Here is a 25,191-nt window from a genome sequence, read left to right on the forward strand (position 1 = left end):
GGGAGAGATGCATAGAGTCTAGCAAATTATTTCTAGCATAATCACACATTTAACTTCAGACTCAGCCTTGTTTTATAATTCAAAAAAAAAAAAAATGAAGGTCAAAGAATACTGCTTTACCAGTATTCTACGTATTTACATATTGGCAGCCAGGCTTAAAATAGAGCCTTACCTATTTTACTTACCACTGTCGGCTTGGATACTAGTTGGTATCAACAAAAGAAAATCCCCTTTGACAGATCAATATAAATTAGCCAAGTATTATTAAATGCCTTGTATAGTCTTAGCATTCCACTAGGTGTTAACAGGCACCTAAGAGAACTAAAGCTCATAGTCCTGACCTTGAAAAACTTTATGATCTAGTTTGGATGAATTCAAAATGTTTTCGTTGTTTTTTATGTTGGTTTAAAACTACTGAATCTTGTCTTCAAACAAGCTTTTCGTGGAAGACCAATAAATAAGTGGAGATTCCCCCTTTCTAGCCATCTCCCCAATGTCATGGAGTTTTAGGACAGAGCAGTGAATGTACCACTCATCTCATGGATAAGGTAAAACATACACATGATAGGAAAAAAAACAATGTAAGATGGAATTTAGAAGCTGGACCCTGACCTTTAAAAAAGTCTCAGCCCTCAGCCTAGCCTCCTTATTTTACAAACTGAGGCACAGAGATGTATGCTTCACGTCACACAACCTCACACAACCTCCTGTTATCTGACTTCCAGGAAGTAGTACTCATCATTTTGTGTTTAAACAAAATGTTACTATACAGTGTAATTTTTTTCTTTTAACTTTTTTAATCTGAAAGGACTGGAGTTTGCTAGGAGGGGATGAGCAGAAAGGACAGGAGAAAACATATTTTGTGTTAGACCGAAATCTGTGATCACTGGTAGAAACTTTTAGTATCAGTTGACCTCTTGCCTCTGATCATCTCCTTTGTCAAAATGACAACACTTTTTTTGCAATTGAGATTGGTTCCTCTTTCAGACTTGGCTTCAAGATTTGATCTCTTGGGGTCGTGCTGTCTTTAGCAGTGGAAACTCAAAAAATTACAAATTCGTAATCCTGAATTGTAGTCCATTTCCCATTACCAAGTGTTTAGAGTGCCCTAGTGGCAACTGTAAGTCACCTTTTATAGTGAGTTGTTACTAGCTCACTTTTAAATAAAATTGGAACAGCTTGGCTTTTGTCAATGTAGCAAAAGATGATTTTTTAAAAGGTGGGGGTGGGGCACAGTGGTACACACCTGTAATCTCAGTACTTTGAGGCTGAGATGAGAAGATCACTTGAGACCAAGAGTTCAAGGTCAGCCTGGGCAGTATAGTGAGACCTCATCTCTACAAAAAAATTGTAAAATTAGCTGGGCGTAGTGGCACACACCTGTAGTCCTAGCTACTCAGGAGGCTGAGGCAAGAGGATCACTTGAGCCGAGGAGTTCAAGGCTGCAGTAAGCTGTGTGCACTCCAGCCTGGGCAATGGAGCAAGACCCTGTCTCTTAAAAAAAAAAAAAAAGAGAGAGAGAGGAAAGAAATAGGGGAAATAGTAAAGCAGTATATTTTGTGTTAAATACCCTCACTATGCTATGTATCTGCATAGCATTTTACCATGCAGAAGTACTGTATTTTCTAAATGGTAACATAAAAATTAATGAATATTAAATTTTCTTAACATAGTGATGCTAACTCTAATCTTGTTCTTAACTATTGAATAATGTTACTTCTCCATAATGTTAACAAATTGAAAGTGCTACTATGGATATTGACACTGATTCTTCTGTGAAAATGATAAATTTTCAGTTTTTAAAAATTATTTTTTAAATAGATGCTGTGAGAGACCGTCTGATCCAATTGTTTTATTAATCTACCATACAATAAAACTAGACCTACATCTTTTAAAGGAAAAATTTAAGCATCTACTGAATATAATATTAAAATGCCACCTGTAACTCTTAGAGAAGTGTCTAAGGATTATTTGAAAATGTCTGCTTTCCTTTTGCATGATGTATATATCTTTATGAAAATAGGTTATAGTGATTAACCTAGATATATTCCATTCAGTTGTATAATTGTGATGATAAACAGTTCTTAAACATGTCCAAAGAAGCCAAAAGCCAGTAGGCAGTAAACTGTTCACATTCCTAGGAGGGTAACATGTTTTGTCTGGATCACTGGGTTTTGTATATAAACTTAAGAAATTGAGTCCTTGATCCTATGTCCTTTTGAGAATTATCACCGACTGGCATAAGTGATTAGATTAGATAAATATATTGAATGTGTTTGTGGAAGATGAGAGGGGGTGCTAAACAGGAAGTATAGCAGGAAGATTGGCAGTTTCTGCTTTTGTCTTAGTGTCTTTGAGAGATAGTGCTGTTTCCTGCTAAGTAATTTTGCGTGTTACAGAGTATTTAAACACTCATATGCATAGTGTTCGAGTTCACAAAGGGAGTGTGGAATGACCCTCTTCAAACCGTCCTATCACACTGGTTTTCTTTTTTCTAAACCACAGTTACTTTTGCACCAACCTAATACTAAGCTTTCCTCTTTGTAGACAAAGAAGAGGTGGTTAGAAATGTTTTAGACAAATCTATTTGATTTGAAGTGGGTATTTTTGAGTGCACAGGTTAGATTCCTGCACAGCTGCAAGTATGCTACATGACTTTGTAACAGGACATCCAGTTACAGCTCCTAGGTCCTGTGGTCTGTATAAAAAAGAGCTGTACCCATAGGCCTTTCAGAAGTGCCTCCTAGAGTAGTGTTTACAAAGACTTAATTTTAAATGTAATTCTCATTCCTTCTTTGATTAAAGATCTGTCACATGACAGTTGTTTGATCATATCATGTTTTCACAGTTGTCCAGAGTGTTCTTTTTATTGTAATTACATGTATAAAGGGGTATTTTTGGAAAAGTGAAGAATCACCTTTGATAGTGTCCTAGTGCAGTTGTTACCTGCATCTATCCCTGTTAAATACCATTAGCCTGTTTCTCCAGCACACAGCTAAAGCATTTTGCCAGTTGTTAAACATGGAAAAGTCAGACTTCAGAAAATAACTAGTCACCACTTTACACCAGGCAACTTCACTGAAAAGTTTTCTTATGAAACTCACTGCATTTTACAAAATGAGGAGTCTATTTTAAAATAGGTAAGATGTGTTCCTTAACTTCCCGTGTAAAAACTTGGCCTCAAACCTTGCTAGAGTTCCTATATTGCTGCTTAAGCACTGTCCACACACACTGTTTTTGGGGGGAGTGAGGTCTCGTTTCATTTCCTGTATCCTTCATAACAAGGGTTGTTGGCTTTAGCAGCAGCATTCAAACAGTTAAGACTGTCTTAAGGAAACAAGCAGCCTCAGCCCTCCCTCCTTCCCTTTCTCAACCGGTCTCTGGCTTCCTCTTACGATTTCACTAATGGCAGCTCAAAGCTGCTGAGCTCTGCCCTGACGGCATGCGCCCCCGCTTCTGTGAGAGCACGCTTCCTGGCATGGGGGTCGAATCATGTCGATAAAATGGGCTCGGTTTCATGAAGTACCCCACATAACAGTGAGATTCATAGGACTAAAGCATGGGGAGGTAAGAGCCTGACTTCTTTAAAGCACTAAATTCTAGTAAATACAGAAAGAGCCAGTGGAGTTGGTTGTTTTGTTTTGTTTCTATCCTGGGAAGAACTAATTTGGATTGTTGCAAAGGGAAGCTATTTCTTATTTATTCAGGTTTGAAGAGCATTGCAACGCTTGAGAGAATAAGCTGGTTGCCATAAAAAGATTTTTTAAACGATTGAAGTATAATTTAACTTCCTGAGCAAAAAAATCAGATGCTTTTCCATTTAACATTTTATGCATGGAAAAACCTTTAGCAAAATTTAGTTAAAAGAAAGAAATTATTTGAAAAAACCCAAATTTAGTTGTTGATTATTACTAAAGTTTTATGTACTTTAGTGATTACCAATTTTCACTCAGAACAGCTTCCTGTTTTGTAAAGTGAAGGAGTTTTTGTCCCTTCCTCTCATTATTTTTTATAGTTCAAAAGTGTAGTAATTTGGCTCTTAGATGTTCATTATATGTATTTGATTAACAAAAGACTTCACATGAATCATAGATCTAGCAATTATTTACCATTTCATTACAGTGGTTGGGTTCTGAACAGAAAGTCAGAAGACCTGGGTTCCCATTTTGACTGTGCTGATCATCTGTTGTGTGACCTTTTGCAAGTCAACCAACCTCTCCAGTCCCTGGCAGCATAGTGCAGTGTATGAGAGCTGAGCTTTACAGTCAGCCAGATCTGAATCTTAATTTCAGCTTGAGCAGTTATTGGCATGTGGCCTCAAATGCATTATTAAACATCTCTAAGCTTCAATCTCTTCAGATGTAAAATGGAGATAATACCTAGTATTATCATTGGGTTGTTGTGAGAAAATACATGTAAATTGCTTATTACAGTGCTTAGCACGTAGTAACTGTTCAGATTTTTAGCTGTTATTTATTATCTTTATCCTCTACGTTGTAAAATGGGAAGCATAATGCTCACCCTGCCCACTTCAGAGTTATTGAGTCAGACGAAATGATGTATGTAGAAGACATTGATTCAAAATGTTAAGGCATTTAGTAGTTGTCATGATCACTGACTTGGGACACCCATTTTCCTGGAATTTTTTTAGGACATAACAATGGTATTGACAATAGGTAAAACCTCTTACCTTGTGAATGGTAGGTCTTTGTAGTCCAGTTGGTTTGAAAGGAAATTATTTCATTGATACTGATAAGCCAGCCAAGTACTCTGCCAAACAGTGCTTCTAAAGGACCTTTTATGGAGAGCATGGTTATATCCCCATGGTCCTGGCCTCCTAAGGATGTTGTCCACCTGAAATGTCCCTGACTGCTTTAGATATTTAATTAAGGACCCACCGCTCATCAGTAGTTCTTCAAGTTTTCAATGTTTGAATTCCTTTCCATTCCTGTTCATGACTGTGTAAGCTTTGACAACAGCCTCTCTTAGATTGAGGCTTGATGTCATAAGAGTCCTCTGCTTTCAGTCTGTCTCTAGAACATTTCTGACATTCCTGCAGTATTCTTAAGGTGACATGGCCAACTTAATCTGGCACTTAGAGCTCCTGACTCCCAGCCCAGTGCCCCCACTGTTCACCCAGTCTGATGTCTCATTTGCTGGTGTCCCCTGTGCTTTGTACCTAGCCCGGTTTTGGCCTGCTCAGTAAGTAGAAGCACCTGGGCAGTGGCTGGGCACACAGGAAGCACAAGATGAGTATCAGTTTCTGTTGCCACTCTGACAAGTGAGGGAAGACCACAGGAAAGAAAGGAGCTTCACAAAAGAGGTCAGAGAGCACGGCGTACGAAGCTTATCTTTCCAACCTAGGGACACTGCCTGCTTTTCCTGCCTTCCTGCGCCCCTAGGTACTCAGGGTAGAGGAGTGAGCTACTAAGCCTTGGGACTTCCTTTCCCTGGAACCCCATTTTTTTAAAGGAAGTGACCCTGTTGGTATCTAGCTTGAGGAACAACAAAGGTGGTTTTTGAGAAAAATTATTAACAAGGCTCCTTCCTGTCATCCGTGCATTCTCCTATCCTCCGTGCCCTGCACCGTTGTCCTTTAGCCACTCCCCAATTTCTTCTATCTTCCCTGCTCACATCAAAACTTCCTTTCCCTTACTGCAAGCAATACCTTTCTGTGTTGGCTTAGGAGAATAATGAGCTAATGAAACTCATTTCCAGTAAATTATGAGTAATTAATAATATTGCTAAGCATTATTGTGTATTCACTGTGTGCCAGGCACTGTGCAAAATGCTTTAGAAATGTATTATCTCACCTAATTGTCATATGTTTTAAAAAACATATGAGATGGGTGCTTTTGTGATTACTCCCATTTGACAAATGAGAAAACTAAGGCTCAGAGAAATAATTTACCTAGGGTCACGCTATTACTGAGTAGTAGTAGTGGTCGTGGTGGTGATGATGGTGGTGGTGGTGGTGGCAGTGGTGGTGGTGGCAGTAGTAGTAGTAGTACCTGAATCTGAACCGAGGTCTGGTACCATTGTCCGTATTCTTAACCACTGTACGGTTTTCCAGCCTCCCCTTCTTATCAGTCTCCTCTTGCCAGTTTGAAAATTAGGGTAAAGTTAATATTTACAAACCTTAAAATTCTAATTAGCAGCAACTGAAAATATATATGTGGGGCATATTTAATATTTCTAACTAGAGTAAAGGAGGAGACTTTATACATACTCCGTCACTTAGGGATATGCGATTGATGTGAGAAAGAGAGGAGCCTCGGTAATTTTTCATGCCACCCAGGCATCTTTTTCTCCCTCAGGCTGATCCCAGAATTGCTACCACCCTTTTTTCTGCCCTCTGCCTAAAGCTGGCCCTAAACCCATGACTCTCTTCCTGTGTGGACTGTGCTGTAGCTTGCTGAGGAAGGGCTGTGCTGAGGTGTCAGAAGCCTCCTTGCAGTGCTGGTCCTTGGGTATTGTATCTGTTGGTAGAAGTAACCAGTGAATAAGCCACTGCCAGAACTGTTCCGCCTGCCCAGTTTTCGTGTGAATTTTCTAATGTAGCTTGCATGCCAACGCCTTAATTTAAAAAAACAAAACAAAACACTTTGCCCAGAACTTTGTTTCTCACTCCTTTCCAAAATAGTCACCAGCTGTTGTTAACCACATGCCATCTGGGTGCCCAGGTAAGGAGAAAGCCCTCCAGTGTTCAATTAACTGTGGATTCTTTTCTTTGGCAGGAAAAGGAAAAAGAAAAAGATAAGATTAAGGAGAAGGAGAAAGATTCTAAAGACAAGGAGAAAGATAAGAAGACTGTCAACGGGCACACTTTCAGTTCCATTCCTGTGGTGGGTCCCATCAGCTGTAGCCAGTGTATGAAGTCCTTCACCAACAAAGATGCCTATACTTGTGCAAGTAAGAGACATGCTTCTTCCTCTCGTAAGATGGAACTCTCTTGGCTCAAGAAAGCTCATTTCTAGTTTCCTGTCCCCACTCATTATCTGTTCCTCATTTAGGTGGAGAAGTAACCCTTTTTATATCTTTCTTTAGACATGATAAAGAAATTCTAGATGTATAACATACAGCCTATATTTTTTTCAGACAGCCCCAATTTCAAATACAGTCAAGTTAAGATGGTTCAGCCTAGCTTTTTAACTTTACAGTGGTTCAAAAGCAATACACATTCAGTAGAAACTGTACTTTGAGTACCGGTACACTCATTTTGTTTTTCACATTTAGTGCAGTATTCAATAAATTACATGAGATAGTCAACACTTTATCATAAAACTGGCTTTGTGCTAGATAATTTTGGCCAACTATAGTCTAATGTGTTTTGAGCATGTTTAAGATAGGCCAGGCTAAACTATGATGTCCAGAAGGTTAGGTGTATTGAAATGCATTTTTGACTTAACAGTATTTTCAATTTATCATGAGTTTATGTGGGTGTAGCCTCATTGAAAGGATGAGGAGCATCTGCACTCTGTTCTATGATCTCTAAACCACTGCACGTTTTAAAAGTCTGTGTCAGCATCAAAATTATCCATAACCCCAAACCCTAAAGCTACTCAGTGGTCTTCTGTTAGATCATATGTGCTCATTTTTATTCTATTACTTTGGTATATGCTTCAGCCATTACCAACATTAAGCCATAGTGACGGCCAAGGGAGAGCACCTCCGTGCTCAGGGACATTCTGTGCTGACCTGCTGAAAGCCAAGTCCGCTAACTGAGCATTGTTCCTGGTTTTGATAAGACACTCTCAGGCAGGAGTTGCTTAACTTTTTCTGTACAAGACCAGATAAAAAGTATCTTAGGTGTCGTGACCCACATGGTCTCTGTCACAATTCTTGAACTCTGCAGTTGCAGTGCAAAAGCAGCCGTAGACAATACATAAACCAATGAATGTGATTCCAATAAAACTTCACTTATGGATACTGAAATTTGAATTTCATAAAATTTTTGTTATGTAATAGTTTTTTGATTTTTAAAAACTATTTAAAATGTAAAAATTATTCTTAGCTCATGGGCTATACAAAAATAGGCTTCAAGCCACATTTAGCCCACAGACCATAATTTGCACGTTTTTGCTCTAAGGCAGTGCATCTCAAAATTTTGTCAGTGCACAGATCAAAAGTAGTATTTGTAGAGCATACCAGGGTAGATCAAGGAGGCTGCTTCTGGTCAGAGGTGACAGTCTGGAGTTCCAGCCAGTCCAGGGCCAGTCCAGTCACCCGGAACGCTGAGGTAATTAACATGATACTATATCTATAACCAATTCAGATGTTATAGTGACGAATTCAGATGTCAAGGAGCAACTCTCAGACCATGATGTCCTGAAATCTTGTTTTCAGTCATTTATGTTGGATATCCCAAGTAATTTCTTACTAAAAATAGTTAACTTACTGAAATCTGATTTTTTTTTTTTTTTTTTTTTTTTTGAGACAGGGTCTCACTAGTTGCCCGGGCTGTCTTGACCTCCTGACATCAAGTGATCTTCTGGCTCAGCCAGCATCCTGAGTAGCTGGTATTAGGCATGCACCACTGTGCCTGGTAGAAATTTGAAATGTTTAAAAGTGTATTTGGGCCAGGCGTGGTGGCTCACGACTATAATCATAGCACTTTGGGAGGCCGAGGTGAGCGGATCACCTGAAGTCAGAAATTTGAAACCAGCCTGGCCAACATGGCGAAACCCCGTCTCTACTAAAAATACAAAGTTAGCTGGGCTTGGTGACACGTGCCTGTAACCTCAACTACTCGGGAGGCTGAGGCAGGAGAATTGCTTGAACTTGGGAGGGGGAGGTTGCAGTGAGCTGAGATTGTGCCATTGCACTCCAGCCTGGGCAACAGAGTGAGACTCCATCTCAAAAAAAAACAAAAAAAACAAACGTGTATTTGGACAGATTGGAAGTTACTTCTATGATGATTTTCACTCACTTTCTTGCATGGAAGAGAAGGAGTGGAGTTACAGCTAGCACACAGCCTGTCTAATCTGTGCTACAGTTCCTGTGACTTTTTGATACGACTGACTTTATGACACACATTCATGTAAAATGATTTTTATGAATGTTATACCCCCAAAGTAGTCAGCAACACTATTTGTTTTACTGTCCTATTTTTTCAAAAGTAACAAAAAATCATGAGAGCTCTCACCCGAATCCTCATGCATCCCTGTGGGCAGAGATCACACACATTAATGTCATCCTTCATTTGTGACTTACCAGACCGCTGAGAGCCACTACCACATAATAATAATTTCATGTAACCTCTAGGAAACAAGAGACTGTCACTGTTCAGTATTCCTCCAGTGTTTATTTTGGAACCCAGGTTCTAATAGGACTCTTCTGGGACACCAGTTGGAGGTCTATAGTTTAGTTTTTTAGCCATTGGACACAGTTAGCTTCTTAGTACTGGAATAACCTGGTTGCCTAGAGCAGTAATCACCAAGCATTTTATAGCATGTTCACCTATTATTAAAACATTTTTAGCATACTCACATAGGATACATACATAACATAAAAATTACATATGAGTCTTACTGTGCCATACTTTCAAAGAGCTCATTCTAAAAATAAGAGAAGTCTCAGAATTGCCATTTTCTTGTTTTCTGGTTAGTTATTAGTATGATTAGTATTGTCTTTGATTCATGACTTCTTTGAAGGAATTTGTGTAACTCTCATCATTTTCATTTGATTTTAGTGGAAACCAGGTAATATAATCCATAAGCCCACTTTATTGGATACCTATATGTTTCCATTCATCACAACATGCTGAAAGTAAACAAATGTGGATTATGCCTGTCCAGCCCATCTCCTGAGTGAAGAATACCCCGCTCCCTTAAGAAACCTCTAGTGTCACATATAAAATGAGGCTGCCTAACATAAAGACTGAACGAGGCACCCACTTATCAATTAGACATTAACTCAATTTTTCTTCTACGTTAAGAAGTCATTTTAAATAAGAGCTGTAAAATCTTCCTCCTGTGTTCCAAGGGATCGTTTTTTACATCCCTCCTTGCAATGTGCCAGTTCTTTTGGAGAGCACTGATCTCAGAAAAACGGAAAGAGGCTATATTTCTTGATTGGCAGTATGAAATTAATATTCAGGGAACTTCATCAGTAAAGCAGACTAGATACCTGCCTTCTGCTATAAAATATAAAATGCTAAATAAAATCTATTCTTTAAAAAATTAATACATAGCTGAACCTGCCAAATAGAAAATTCCTGAGGGAACTCAGAGCAGTAAAGAGCATGCCCCCTCATTTGGGGTCAAGATATGTGGCCTCAGGGTATGTAGTGGGAGCTGGGACTGAGACCCCTGTATAAGAAATGCTGTTTTAAGACTAACATCCATGATGAAGGGCCTTGAAAAATTCTACCCAGTGGCCTTCAGAAGCAGAAAGGAACCTTACAGTCTCCCCAGGTCTCTGAGTGAGAATTGATGAATCTGGAGTCCAAGTTTACACCGTCTGTATGTGCTGGAACTTCAGGCTAAGAAACTTTCACAAGAGGTTACATGAAATTCCCGTTTAGGAATGACAGATCCTTGAGGGACCCAGCCTGTAGCAGATGTAGAACTGCTCCATTGGGTTAGGTTGACAAATCAGTATACCCAAGGCTACCGCAGGAGGAAAAAAATCCTGTGAAGCTGAGCTCACGATAAAAGATACATAGATGCCACATAAGGAAGTAAACCACCATGAGGAAGAATTAGGGGATGTACAAGCAAGAGATGTTGAAAATCACTAAAAGGGGCCGGGCGCAGTGGCTCACGCCTGTAATCCCAGCACTTTGGGAGGCTGAGGTGGGTGGATCACGAGGTCAGGAGTTCAAGACCAGCCTGATCAACATGGTGAAACCCGGTCTCTACTAAAAATACAAAAATCAGCCAGGCTTGGTGGCGTGTGCCTGTAATCCCAGCTATTCAGTAGGCTGAGGCAGGAGAATCTCTTGAACCCGGGAGGCGGAGGTTGCAGTGAGCTGAGGTCGCGCCACTGCACTCCAGTCTGGGTGACATAGTGAGACTCCATCTCAAAAAAAAGAAAGAAAATTACTAAAAGGATGAAATGAATGGAATCTATAATGCAAGAAAAAGACGTAACAACTAATGGGTAGATTTAAAAACAACTGAGTAAAATTTAAAGCATGGAAATAGTCATTGAAAGGTATTCATGGATTTTTTTCAAATATTTCAGCATATTGTCCTGATTTATAATTGTTTATAAAGGAATAAGATGGCTTCTACTCTGTTGTCTGCATTAGTAAGGGGAGAGCTTCAGTCTAGAAAATCTTAATGACTTCACACTGGATTTGTTTTTTACATTTAATCATCAATAATTATACCCTTAAGTCCCTGATCTTATATGAAGTCAATCAACAAAGTTCATTTGACTGAATTCTGCAAGCTACTCTGTTTGATATGTGATTCATACAAAAGCAGTTTATCAACAAATATTTATTGAATATCAATATGAGCCAGGCACCCACAGTGGCTTAAAAAAAGGAATTCTAAAATGATCCTTGGTACTTATTTATTGTAACCTTGTTTATATTCTGGAAAAATTGAAAGCAATTTAAATATCCATCCATAAAATATAGTATATTTTGTATAGTATATAGATGGATAGGCTGATACTAAAGAGAGAATATAAGGGCCAGGCACGGTGCCTCATGCCTGTAATCCCAGCACTTTAGGAGGCTGAGGCTGGCGGATCACTTGAGGTCAGGAGTTGGAAACCAGCTGGCCAATGTGGTGAAACCCCATCTCTACTAAAATACAAAAGTTAGTCGGGCATGGTGGCGGTGCCTGTAGTCCCAGCTACTTGGGAGGCTGAGGCAGGAGAATTGCTTGAACTTGGGAGACAGAGGTTGCAGTGAGCCGAGATTGAGCCACTACACTCCAGTCTGGGTGACAGAGCAAGACTCCGTCTCAAAAAAAAAAAGGAGAGAGAGAGAATATAGGACAGATCAGAGGTTGCCAAACTTTTTCTGCAAAGGAACCAATGGTATGTTAGGCTTTGCAGCCCATCAGGTCTTTGTCATGACTACTGGACTCTGTCCTTGTAGCACAAAAGCAACCATAGACAATGGATGTGACTGTGTTCCAATAAAAATTTATTTACAGGCCTGGCACGGTGGCTCATGCCTGTAATCCCAGCACTTTGGGAGGCCTAGGCAGGTAGATCACTTGAGGTCAGGAGTTCGAGACCAGCCTGGCCAACAAGGTGAAACCCCGTCTCTACTAAAAATACAAAAATTAGCTGGGCATGGTGGTGCACGCCTGTAATCCCAGCTACTTGGGAGGCTGAGGCAGGAGAATCGCTCGAACCCAGGAGGCAGAGGTTGCAGTGAGCCGAGATTGAGCCACTGCACTCCAGCCTGGGAAACAGAGCGAGACCTTGTCTCAAAAAAAAAAAAAAAAATTTACAAATACAGGCTATGGGCCTAATTCAGCCCAAGGACCATAGTGTGCCAAGCCCTGGGAGAGATTTGCAGGTGCAGACAGAGCTCTCCAAGACATTTTGATGAGTTGAAAAGTCAGTAAATAGAACAGTATATACAGCATGATCCTAGTTTATGGAAAACAAACAGTTTATATAAATTTACAAAAATAGGCCAGGCATGGTGGCTCACAGCTGTAATCCCTGCACTTTGGGAGGCTGAGACGGGCAGAACACCTGAGGTCAGGAGTTCAAGATCAGGCTGGGCAACATGGTGAAACCCCATCTCTACTAAAAAACAAAAAATTATCTGGGTGTGATGGTGCATGCCTGTAATCCCAGCTACTCAGGAGGCTAAGGCAGGAGAATCGCTTGAACCTGGGAGGCGGAGGTTGCAGTGAGCCAAGATCACACCACTGTGCTTTAGCCTGTGCAACAAGAGTGAAACTCCATCTCAAAAAAAAAAAAAAAAATTCTTTTTACAAAAATATCTGAAAGGCTATACACCAAACTGTTAACAATCTGAAAAAAGAGAAATGAGAAAAGGAGTTGAAGAGGACTCTTTATTTTATTCTTTTAGATTGTTTGAATTTTTAGAGAATGTACTTACATATTATTTGTATGTCTAAAAACAAAAGGTAAATATTGGACCACTGATAGTTTCAAAGGTTTTTCTAGTTATTTATCAGCTGATCTCTGATGAAGGCACAAAATAAGTTGGTATTTGTTTTGAGAATTTAATGGACAAAGCAGAATTACTACCAGAACAGAGTAAGCTTATAAGCCTTGAGGAGAGTTGTTCTACCACTCTTATTGATAGCACCAGCTTGCATCAGAAGTAGTATAGTTGAAGTACCAACTCTCAGTTCTGGATTGTGATGTGAAACATTATCAGGAGATTTAAGGTTGAAAGTTATAGACAATCTTTTTGAAGACCCAAAGAATCTTGTGCTATAGAGGACAATAGATTTAAGAACCGTTGGCTTATGGTTATAATGAGTGGCTGTACCTTTCCATGACTAGCTCCAGATAATTTTGCAATTTTAAGTTCAGGCTAAAAGAAGTTGTCTAATATATGCCAGTGTATATTTAGCCTTGTATTGTCATTGACTTGTGTATATACATTATTTCTAGGTTACAAATAGTTGAAATTTGCCCTCTTTGGCTATATTAAGTCTTTGTCTACATTAGACTACCACTCAGAATTAAACCTGTAACTGGCATATAATAAATTTATCAGATAGCAAAAATATTCAGTTAATGTAGGAGAATGCACAGGCATCCTAAGCCCATTTTTGCTTTCTTGATATGTTTTCCTGTTAAACATGATAGAACTTCTCTTTTACTGGACTCCCTGGATGATGAAGCACACATAGCCAGGACACCACAAGTTATTAGACTCCTTATGCTATCAGTGTTGTATGTGCTAGAACCACCTCTGGAGAGCAAGATCTGGGTTACCTCTTGCAGACTTCCATTGCCCAGCGATGCCAGAGATACCCGTGGAGAATCACTTGTGTAGGGTTTGGTATTGACTGGGGAAAACTGTATGAAAGGTTTGAGGGTCTGAGATTCTCAGCCACACTTCTGTGTAGTAATTAAATAGTTTAATGGATAGGGCGGTAGCTTTCAGGATGTCAGGTGTTTGGAAGCTCCACAGATTTCTGAATTTGTGTATATTTAAAACTACATAAAAACATACATTCTTAAAGGTATAATTCCCAAATTTTAACATCAACATATCAGCTTTAGCTATCAGCCTACCTATTCATTTGTATTTTTCCTTCCATCTCTAATTAATTGAAGATTATACTGTGATTGCAAGGCAAGCCATTAAAAAAAAAACTGCTAATATTGGTTATTTATCTACTTGAAGAACGTTAAGATGTTCTCTGTATCATGTACTCACAATTAAATAGAGAAAGAAATTAGAGGTTGTGGTAGGTAAGTGAATTGCAAATGTCATGTACCTCTGACCTCACGTTTTTAGTTCATCACAGCTACTTCATCGTTCTCATTAACTTTGAAAGTAAATATTAAAATTGCAACTCAGAATAGATCTGTACTATTTTACATATTTGAACACAGTATATTAATATTTTATTTCATATAAGACTTTTTTAGAGTTTTTCTAGTATTTTGGAAAACCAGTGAAATAGTGGATTGGCTACTGGTTCTGTGCTAATAGTGTTTATAAGTGGAATGGGACTTTTTTTAATATGAAGTCACCCAAGGAATTTGCTTTTTCTGGAGGCACGTTATTTCATGAAGTCCAGTGTGTTATCACTAGACTAAAGTCTTTTCTGTTTGGGAAGTCTGTCGGTGGGGACAGGGGTCATAATAACCTTTGCTAGTTGTTCTTCGATTTTTGGTAATGGCTTGATCTAATCAAATATCAGAGATTATCTTAGTTCTACCTGCTCAGCAAAAACCAGGAAAAAGAGTTAATATATTTGAGGGGTTTTTTTTGTTTTTTGTTTGTTTGAGACGGAGTCTCACTCTGTCACCTAGGCTGGAGTACAGTGGCGCAATCTCGGCTCACCGCAACCTCCTCCTCCCAGGTTCAAGCGATTCTTCTGCCTCAGTCTCCCAAGTAGCTGGGACTACAGGAACACCCCACCACACCTGGCTAATTTTTTTTTTGTATTTTTATTAGAGTTGGGGTTTCACCATATTGGCCAGGCTGGTCTTGAACTCCTGACCTCAGGTGATCCACCCTCCTCAGGCTCCCAAAGTGTTGGGATTACAGGCGTGAGCCACCGCGCCTGGCCATATTTGAGGTTTAAACTGAAAAGTATCAGACAGCAAAAAGGAATAGTTTAAGTTGGGCTTGACTGTTACCCTAATATGCACCTAAGTTTCAAAAATACATTCTTTAATTTGCATACCACCCTACTCCAGAAGTAATGTAGAAATAGTCTCAACATCTGGTGATAGCATTAAGGTTTATGTAAGACAGTCTGCAGCCTGCCTCTTATAAAAAGAAGGGGGTAGGCCAGGCACGGTGGCTCACGCCTGTAATCCCAGCACTTTAGGAGGGCAAGGCAGGTGGATCACGAGATCAGGCGTTCAAGACCAGCCTGACCAACATGGTGAAACCCCGTCTCTACTAAAAATACAAAAAATTAGCTGGGCGTGGTGGTGGGCGCTTGTAATCCCCAGCTACTCGGGAGGCTGAGGCAGGAGAACTGCTCGAACCCGGGAGGTGGAGGTTACAGTCAGCCAAAGATCGCGCCATTGCACTTCAGCCTGGGCGACAGAGCAAGACTCTGACACACACACACAGACACACACACACACACACACACACACACACACACACACACACACACACGAGTGAAAAGGATTGAAAGCAACAAAATAGTATGTAGTCATCTTCTCAAAGGAACCGAAGTAATGGGCGGATTATCTTCAGCTTCCTGAAGAAGCTGAATGTTTGTATGTATGAAGTCCCATGTGTTATCTTGGCAGGAAGTAGAAAATATGAGTAATTTGGGGACACAGAATCTTTCGTCACTTCCCTCCATCGCGTCTCATGTCCAGGATCTTCCCAGGAGTCGTAGGAAATGTAGCGTCCATGCAGTTAGTCATTTACCTCCTAGGAAACCTTTGTGCTCTTAGGAGACAGTGGCTTCCCATTGTGGTTAAGTGTAACCCTGTTTGGCTGACCCCTGGATAGAGCTTCATACCCTCAGCACTGCATAGTCACCTTTGACTTGTAGTTAGAAAGATCAGCCATATAGTCCATCATGATGATATGTTATGATGGTTTATACAAGAAACTGGGACTTTTTATCTCAGCCAAAACGCTACTCTTGCTTTAGGATTAGATGACTTTAACAGGGTTAATAGAGGAATGTCTTTTCAACTCTTATTTCTCTATTATGTAAAGCTGTCCTTGAATAGTCAGCTGTTCTTTCCAGCTGCCACAAATAATTTGTTCTTTGAAAAGCTTAGTGACTTAATGGGGTCTTTCAGAATAAGGAATTTGTTATGTTCAGGTTTTGGGGTCTTGCCAGTGGTTCTGTTTTGCTTGCTTTAAACAGATGTAAAATGATACTGAGATTATTGCTGATTTATTTTCTGTTGTGCTAGCAGCATTTCAGTACTTTTGTGGTAGGTTGTTTCTTTTACATAAAAAGCAAACAAGTAAACCAGCTGCAATCTAAGTAGGAAACATAAGAATTTAGAATGTGTGTGATGGTTAGATTTTACTTCTGATTTCCTCAGAAAAGTTGCCCTCTAGACAGTTTTCTGGCATTTATAGTTCATTGCTTATATGAGAGAATAAAATACACATAGTTGATTAAAGGAAGGAAGTTTATTACTTAGGGAAAAGGAAGGTAAAAAAAGACCCTAAGCAATAAAGGCAATTCTTTTTTAAGCAGAATACTTTCATTTTGTTTCATTTTTGTTTACCAGTGTTGTTACGAAAACTGCTGCTGGGGCTACTTGAGCTGAGATGATTTGGCTCTTTTTTGTGGCTTTCTTCTTGTTCTGTACATCAGCACTGTGGTTATTACACCAGCTGCCAAGAACATCTCACATGCCTTTTGCATATAAGCACTCTTGGTCCAGATAGGGCGATGTCTCAAATCCCCCAAAGATTTTATTTATTGGCCAGGTGCGGTGGCTCACGCCTGTGATCCCAGCACTTTGGAAGGCTGAGGCGGGTGGATCACCTGAGGTTAGGAGTTTGAGACCAGCCTGGCCAACATGGCGAAATACCATCTCCACTAAAAATACAAAAAATTAGTCAGGCGTAGTGGCATGGACCGGTAATCCCAGCTACTCAGGAGGCTGAGACAGCAGAATCACTTGAACCCAGGAGGCAGAGGTTGCAGTGAGCCAAGATCGTACCACTGCACTCCAGCTTGGGTGACAGAGCAAGACTCCATCTCAAAAAAGAAAAGAAAAAAAAAAAATATATATATATATATATACACACACACATATATTTAATAATTTTTTTTTTGAGAGACAGGGTCCCTGTTAAAGATTTTAAACAAGAAGTTTAAAGTTGCAGAAAGAATTTTGTAGCATGCATTTCTAAATTTGCTCATATTTAACTGTTTTTTGTTTTATTTTCATTTTCTTGGTTAGAGTTGAAATGATAGGAGAAAGTTGTACATTTCTATCCTTAAAGGTAATTCCTCAACCCGTGTCCTGGAGAAGAATCAGGTCATTTTTCCCAGTTAGATTTTGCTGCTCACATCTGTAGGCAGAACAGTCAGAAGTCTTCAGCCTATTCCCAAGTGATGATCAGTGGACTGAAGTACTGGAAGACCTCTTTTGTCAGAGCCCTGGCTGCATATGACTCAGCTCACAAAGGTGGCTCATTTCTGTGTAGGCAGTCCTTTGATATTCTGTCATTTCATTTCAGTTTGGCATGGCCACTCCTCTTATCATTGTATAAAGTTGATTTTCTTAAGTTAGCCTCGCTAATGGTTTGTTTTATTTTTCTTCCAAAAGATAAAAAACACATAGTATATAACCATTCGCCAAAGATCTGTGGTGGTTGGTGGCATGGGTTAAAAAAAAGATACAGCAATAGATAGATGATAGTTTCCAGTCATGTGGGTTTAACTTCATTTTCTTTGGTTTGATGCCTCCTTGTAGCAAAGAAAGAAGTTGAAGGCTGGGCTGTTTGTTTTAGGTACAGAGGAATCCGATTAGGGATCAGCTCTGTTCCCATTAACCACTGTGCTGAGACCTTTTTGAAGAATTTTAAAAAATGAAAGCATATTGCCTACTGCTATTAGGAAATCTATCAAATAAATAAATAAAAGGCCAGATAATTATTCTCTGATCTTCATAACAACATGGTATGGTTTGTGGCAGAGAGCTTAAAAATGTATTAGATTTGTCTTCAATTCTTGTGTTCTTGGTAATTTTCTGTTTTCCCAAACAGAGAGTAAGATTTTAATCTCATGACTTTGGCTGATGTCAGTGGGGCTGAAGTTTCTAAATCACCCACGCACAGCACTAAAACTGTCACTGTGAATTGAGTCCAGGACAACTTGGAAACAAGTTGAGTGTTTTTCAAGTAGGTACTTCAGCATGTTAAGGAGATGTCCATGCAAACTATCCCTAAGAGAAGACTCATGACCATAATACAGAGTGTGTTAAACTTCCAGCTGGGTTGTGGGTTTGGGGACATGTTTCAATTAATTAGAAGTGAATTTATGTGAAAAGTTCTTTACTAGAAGCACATTTTAAATGATTTTTTTTCTGCTTTTATGTTCATCTCAGACACTCAAACACTGGCCTGAGAGTTTGAATATTGCTGAAACCTTTTTAAGTGATAGTGCCACTCCCTTAAAAATCATCATTGCTTAAATCTCTGTATGGTGTTGGAACTGGTTGGGAAGAAAGGAACAGAAAGAACAGAACTTGGAAACAAATTCTGCCCGTAGTGTTCTTGGTCACTTTTGCAGATCAGAATTAGTAGCTGGTTCTCCAGCAAATCTACCACCTCCTGTATTGCCCTTAGGTGCCTAAAATATTATAGATTTTCAATAAAACAAAAGAAAAAAATATACTTTTTAAACTGGATTATAAGACAATAAAATCTTATCTTTAAGTTATCACAAGATGCGATAAATGGATTATGCAAAAGGATATGGAAATGTTTATAAGCAAATCCAAGGAACTTTGAACGACATTAGAGTGTGATGATTTTTTAAAAATTAAAAATTTTTTTAATTTTGAAAAATGTTAATACAAAGTATTATACATAGGTAATTTATCACATATGTGTCCATGATTCAGAATGAACACATAGTAACATTCTGTCAGACGGCTTCAGATTGTTTCACTTTTTAAGAAACCATTATGGTTAAGTTCAGATTCCCCTTTGTTTGCCTGCCCCATGCATCTTCCTTCCTCCCCAAGGACAAGGACTGTCATGAATTCAGTGCATTTGTAGTCTGTGTTTTATAATTTATTTTCATACATAAACAACATATAATTTGTTTTTGTTTTTAGCCTACATAAATACTACCATACAGTACCTCTTTTTGTAATTTGCTTTATTCTGTTCAGCGTTATATATTGAGGATTCAGCACGCTGAAAAACATAGATCTACTAATCATTGACTTTGCCTGCTCATAGTCTTTTTATACTTTTTCTGTAGAAGGGAAAGAGAAATGGACTTAAAGATGATGTATTTGAAAGACTTTAGCTGAGTGGGGATTTGTGAAGAGAAAGGGTTTGGGTGGGGTGGGCTTTCAAGTCTGTGCATGGGAAGGAGATGATGGATCAACTAATGGGAGAGGAAGAAACCAGAAAGGAGCATGCCAGCTGCAAGTCCCGGGCATCTCTGTGGCAGAGGGGAGGTGCACCATACACCCTGAGTAAGAATAGTGCTCGTGAGGATGGGCAGAAACATGTTTTGGCTTACTAGAAAATAAATAAAGCCGTTTGCCTCGACCACTTTGTTATGCTTCTTGCTGTGGGTCCAGCAGCCTGAAACTCACTTACCCATCTGATAGAATCACAGCAGAGGGAACCTGGGGGAAAATGTGATTCCTCCTTTTTAATTTTATAGATGAGGAAACGGAGGCCTGTCGAGAAGGGACTAGGGTCGTACTAGTACATACATACATGCAGAGCCAGGACCTACGTCAAATTTAGTTTGACAGCTGTTTGTCCTTTTGTGTTACTAAATTGATGTTTGACATACTGTAATCAAGGCTGTGTCAGGGCATTCATCTAATTTTAGTTTAAATAGGCATAGTAGGGCCGAGAGAGGAGCATTTGAATAGGATGCATGAGCTAGGCACTATGCTGGAGAGGCTTAATTTGAAGTTTCAGCAGTGGGTGAATGGTCCCTGCCCCAGAGAGGGGATAGAGAAAAACCTAAGAGAGTCTCAATACACTGTGCCAGTGGTATTAAGGAGGAGACCTGTGAACCAAGTGGGTGTTAAAGGAAGTGTTACAAAAGGCTTGGAAAAGGCCTTTGAGGTCTGGGATTCTAGCAGTCTCCTTTCTGGTTTCCTCCCCTCCCCATCATCACTCCAGTCCCCCACAAATCCATGTGTCTGGGCTAAAAGAGATGTTGGCCCTTAACTGGTGAGTTGATGTAGACAGGACCTGTGATGCTTCCTGAATCAGTCTGTGAGGCATTGCCTAGTGAATGGTATCTGTGGTTGATTTCCTGAGTGAGCCCTTCCCATGAGAGTGTCTCCTCGAGTGTCCCCACAGACAGATCTTTCATTTGTTTCTGCTTTACCTCGGGCTTCCTGGAACAGTTCTGTTATGTGACTTTATAGCAGCGCTGAGAGCTGATGGTAAGCCTTCTGAGACACAGAGGCCTGGGTTTTTACGTCAGTGGCCCCTGTAGGCCAAGGGAGTGAAAAGTAAAGGAATTGAGATAAAATGCTGTCCTTGCCAAATTGTGGTTTCTGCTTTATCTTTCAAGAAGTCTCCATTTTCTCTTAAGTCACAGTTCCCAGAGGTGCATGTGGGGGTTCCAGTGACCTTTCGTGTGTGGTTCCTGTCTCAGAGAATGGGGTGCAAAAAGCCCAGCGTAGTTAAGCTTTTCAGATTTTATATTCTGTGCTTTATTACAGTCATGCAAATTTTGTAACCCCTGTTAGGGGCTTTATTAATGTATTTATTTGTAATTTAGACTTACACATTGATGGCAGACACTTTCACTTTTAGTTTTGGTAGCCTCTCCGGCTTCCTGTCTGAAAAGTTCCAGACTTAATAGTTTTTGTTGATTAGAAATCACATCTGTTGCTTCCTAAGGGCCAGGAAACTCACCCTTCCCATCAGATCACTTGAGTCGTTGTTCCTCTCATTAAGCTGTAATCTGTCTCCTGGTCTCCAAATAAAGACACAAACACCGAAAAAAAAAAAATCACATCTGCTCGTGTTTTTCCTCCTCCAAATAACATCACAGAACTGCTTCCTAGAAGAGGACTGCAGTTTGTAATTTCAGTCACATTCTCACATGTGAGTGACTTCACTTTGAAATTCAGAGGCCACTTGTGGCAGCAGTGGAAACTCAGAATCTGGGATCTGTTTGCTTTGTCCATGTGACCTTGGGTTTGCTTTCTTTTCAGATTGCAGTGCTTTTGTCCACAAAGGCTGCCGAGAAAGTCTAGCCTCCTGTGCAAAGGTCAAAATGAAGGTAAGACTTTCTGGCTAAAACAAGGCTTAAAATAAAAGGGTTTATACCAGCAAAATCCTCGGGATTTGGGAGAGTTGAGGTTGTGGTGGATTTTGTTTATTTTAATCATTTGGTACCAACTTTGAGAACAAATTATAACTAAAAAATATTTTTTCTCTTAAGCGATCAATCCTCTTCTTGAGTAACACTGGAGAATTAGACTTTCAGAAAAGAAAATGCTTTCAGAACTTCTTCACGTTCAATATACATTTCTTCGTGATTTTAATATTTCCGTGTTGCTCTTAAAGTGGTTTTCTTCTTAACTATGTCTGCAGGCCTACCCTGCTGTTCATACACCTGTCTTCCTCCTTCAGGACTATCAGGGCAGCAGGTGGAGGTCAGGGGCATTGACCTGCTGGTGGGGGTGGGGAGGGTGTTACGGTTAGCTCTAGCCTGTCTGGTAGCACTTTTCTCCTCGGGTATGTAATATAGGTGGCTCTGATCACATGACCTAAGAATAGAAAGTGCCTGTTTTATGGTGGTATCTGCCCTGAGCATGTATGCTATGTAATCATGCTTTTCCAGTGGCCCTTAAAAAAAAAGTGTGGGTTAGGGGCCATACCTTTTAGGTAGCCTGTGAGGTTTTCAATGTTCTAGTCACTTGTAAGTGTCTCTTCATTCCTTGTCAAAGGAGTGCTTTCCAACTATGTCGACACAGATGATTAATGAGCTGTGTGCTTCGTCAGTCACCAAACACAGTTATCTAGTGCCGTGACCTCAATCTGGAATGTGCATCAGAATCAACTCGAGGGCTTATTGAAAGACAACTTACTGAGCCCCACTCCCAGAGTTTCAGATTCTGGGGGAGAGTCCAGGAATTTGCATTTCTAGTAAGTTCCCAGATGATGCTGATAGTCCGAGGACCTTACTTTGAGAAGCACTAAAACTAGTGTCAAAATGGCAAAAAATAGGATAGCCCAGATCTTCTTTAGCCCATGGACACATATTTTGTTTGGCTCATGTAGTATTTTTAAAATGTGAGTTAGTGCAGCTCTTTCAAAATCATGTTTTATATCAGTTTGGATTCTTAAGTTCTCCTGAAAAAACTGGAAGATTTATAACCCTTGGCTCCCTGATATTTCCCTGTACCCAGCACTCCCAGTTTTTCCTTTTTTCCATAGTACTTATCACCTTCTTAGAGTCTGTATTTACCCATCTTTATTTATTATTACGTAGTTTTTTATAGTGTGTATCTTCCCCCCACTAGAATATAAGCTCCAAACTCACTAAGCAGGCTGAGGGCAGGAGTTGGCTCCATCAGTGGCGCCTGAGCACCTCACAGGGAGGGAGGGATGGCTGGAGCTGAGTGGTGCTGCCTCCTTTAGACAGGATATGCCAGTTCCAGGCCGCCACTGCCTTCCCACACCCCACCCCACCCCAGCTTGCTTCTGTCATTTGTTACCTGCCGGCACCATAGTCATTTGAGTTTCTGATCTCTGATAAGACTCAGTTGTTGTGAATGTACTAGTTTATACGGAAGGATCATGATAGAGATATAGCATCTCCCATATAAGAGAATATAACCTAAAAGGGGGAATTTTATTTTATTTTATTTTATTTTATTTTATTTTATTTTATTTTAGAGACAGAGTCTCACTGTGTCACCCAGGCTGGAGTGCAATGGCACAGTCTTGGCTCACTGCAACCTCCACCTCCCAGGTTCAAGCAATTCTCTTGCCTCAGCCTCCCAAGTAGCTGAGATTACAGGTGCCCGTCACCATGCCCAGCTAATTTTTATATTTTTAGTTGAGACAGGGTTTCACCATGTTGGCTGGGCTGGTCTCGAACTCCTGACCTGAGGTGATCCACCCACCTCAGCCTCCCAAAGTGCTGGGATTACAGGTGTGAGTCACCGCACCCTGCTTGGAATTTCATTTTAAATAGGAAGTAACCTATTTCTTCTAATGATTTATCTCAGATTAATTGCTTCAATCTATAATCTCTCAAAGTATTTTTGCTACATGGCTACAACGAAAGTATTAACTAAAATTAGTATTTTACCCACTAATTTAGCACCTTATAAATACTAGTTACTGGAAATGAAATGCAAAAGTCAAAAGATGCTGCCCTTAAGGCACCAGCAATCTACTGGGGAAGACGGACAGTTACTATAAATGAGAAAGGTGCCAGTCACTGCCTTGGGTGAGGAGAGGAGAGAAGCTATAGATGGCTTTACCGAGGAGGCAACCCTTAAATCGTCTTAAAGGGGAAGAATGCCATGCTTCCGAAGGTGAGAAAAGCATTCCAGGCAGGATAGACAGCATCTACGGCATTGGAGTACGTGGCAGGCTTAGAGGATGGCAATTGGGGGCGACCGTGGCTGGGACACAGGGTGCTTAGGGCAGTGCAAAAAGCAGAGTGGGAAAGGAAGCTGAACTGCTTGCTCCCCTCCTACTCGGCTTCTCAGGGCTTGACAGAGGTGAATTGTCAATGGACTTACTTTCTTTCTCTTTAGCAGCCCAAAGGGAGCCTTCAGGCACATGACACATCGTCACTGCCCACGGTCATTATGAGAAACAAGCGTAAGTAGCTCAGCCCACCTCTCAATTCCCTTTCTGACTTTCTGGTTCTGAATGTAAAAATGCTGTTGTAATATTCAGTTATTATTCATAGTCAAGATATGAATACCTATTTTGTGGTAAGTGAGAGAAGGCTGCTGTTTTATCCTGCAGATTCCTTGACCCATACCTTAACATTATACCATCAAACCCTCTTGGAAGGTTTCTAAAACAGTCTGTGTATTAGCTTAAAGGCAGCACCTTTGCCCTGTGTGTTTAAGCAAGTGACCCCTGCGCATCTCAATTTCCTCTTTAATAATAGTTGAGAATTAAAAGACTTGTTTTTAGTGCCTTACAATCATACAAATCAAATGAGATCTGGCTTGTTAAACTTTTTTTTTTTATTATTTTTTTTGAGACGGAGTCTCTCTCTGTCGCCCAGGCTGGACAATCTCGGCTCACTGCAACCTCCGCTTCCCTGGTTCAAGCGATTCTCCTGCCTCAGCCTCCCCAGTAGCTGGGATTACAGGCATGCACCACCATGCCCGGCCTAAACTTCTTTCTAAACTGAGAAGTTATAGAAAATAGTTCTTTTTTTTATTATTTCTAAGGACCTCAAATGTTATTCAGAATTGAGTAAATCACACTCTTCCATTCACATCAAACCGTTTTCAACAGTGCATAGAAGACTCCACTTTGGTTTTACTGATACTTTTCCCTTTTCACTCCCCATTCCCTGTCTCATTCCCACTGTAGTATATTTAATGTATGTCCTTCTAATCTGCCATATTTTTAGACATATGTATACTTTGAAAAAAATGTATTATTTTGTGTGAATTTAAATTAGATAATATGACTTATGCTTATATGTTCTGCTTATTTTTTTCACTCAATATCGTTTTGAGATATGCATGTTATTGTACGCTATTGTTTCAGACTATGGCATGGTATTCTTTCATAAGCATATTTCACATTTAAAGTTCCCCTAGAGACAGAATATTTACTTTGCTTCCAGCTACTACCATAAATAATGCAATGATTAATATCTTCTTAGCTGGCTCCATGGGAGCCTCTGTGAGACT

The 25,191-nt window shown here is 40.0% G+C and overlaps 1 protein-coding gene across 23 annotated transcripts in view; it reads left to right on the plus strand.

The window, feature by feature from the left end:
- Window positions 1-25,191, plus strand: part of AKAP13 (A-kinase anchoring protein 13) — a 360,797-nt gene that overhangs the window by 298,486 nt on the left and 37,120 nt on the right. For 16 of the 23 annotated variants that reach the window (XM_055362877.2, XM_031002130.3, XM_055362887.2 and 13 more), the window contains 3 exons: window positions 6,738-6,912; window positions 21,505-21,572; window positions 24,067-24,133. In XM_055362877.2, coding sequence (XP_055218852.2) covers window positions 6,738-6,912; window positions 21,505-21,572; window positions 24,067-24,133 — 310 coding nt within the window. The remainder of the gene's footprint in view (window positions 1-6,737; window positions 6,913-21,504; window positions 21,573-24,066; window positions 24,134-25,191) is intronic. The other 7 variants (XM_055362880.2, XM_055362883.2, XM_055362882.2 and 4 more) reach the window with 1 other exon arrangement.

Source organism: Gorilla gorilla, chromosome 16 (genome assembly GCF_029281585.2).
Source record: "Gorilla gorilla gorilla isolate KB3781 chromosome 16, NHGRI_mGorGor1-v2.1_pri, whole genome shotgun sequence".
NCBI classification, from domain to species: Eukaryota; Metazoa; Chordata; class Mammalia; order Primates; family Hominidae; genus Gorilla; species Gorilla gorilla.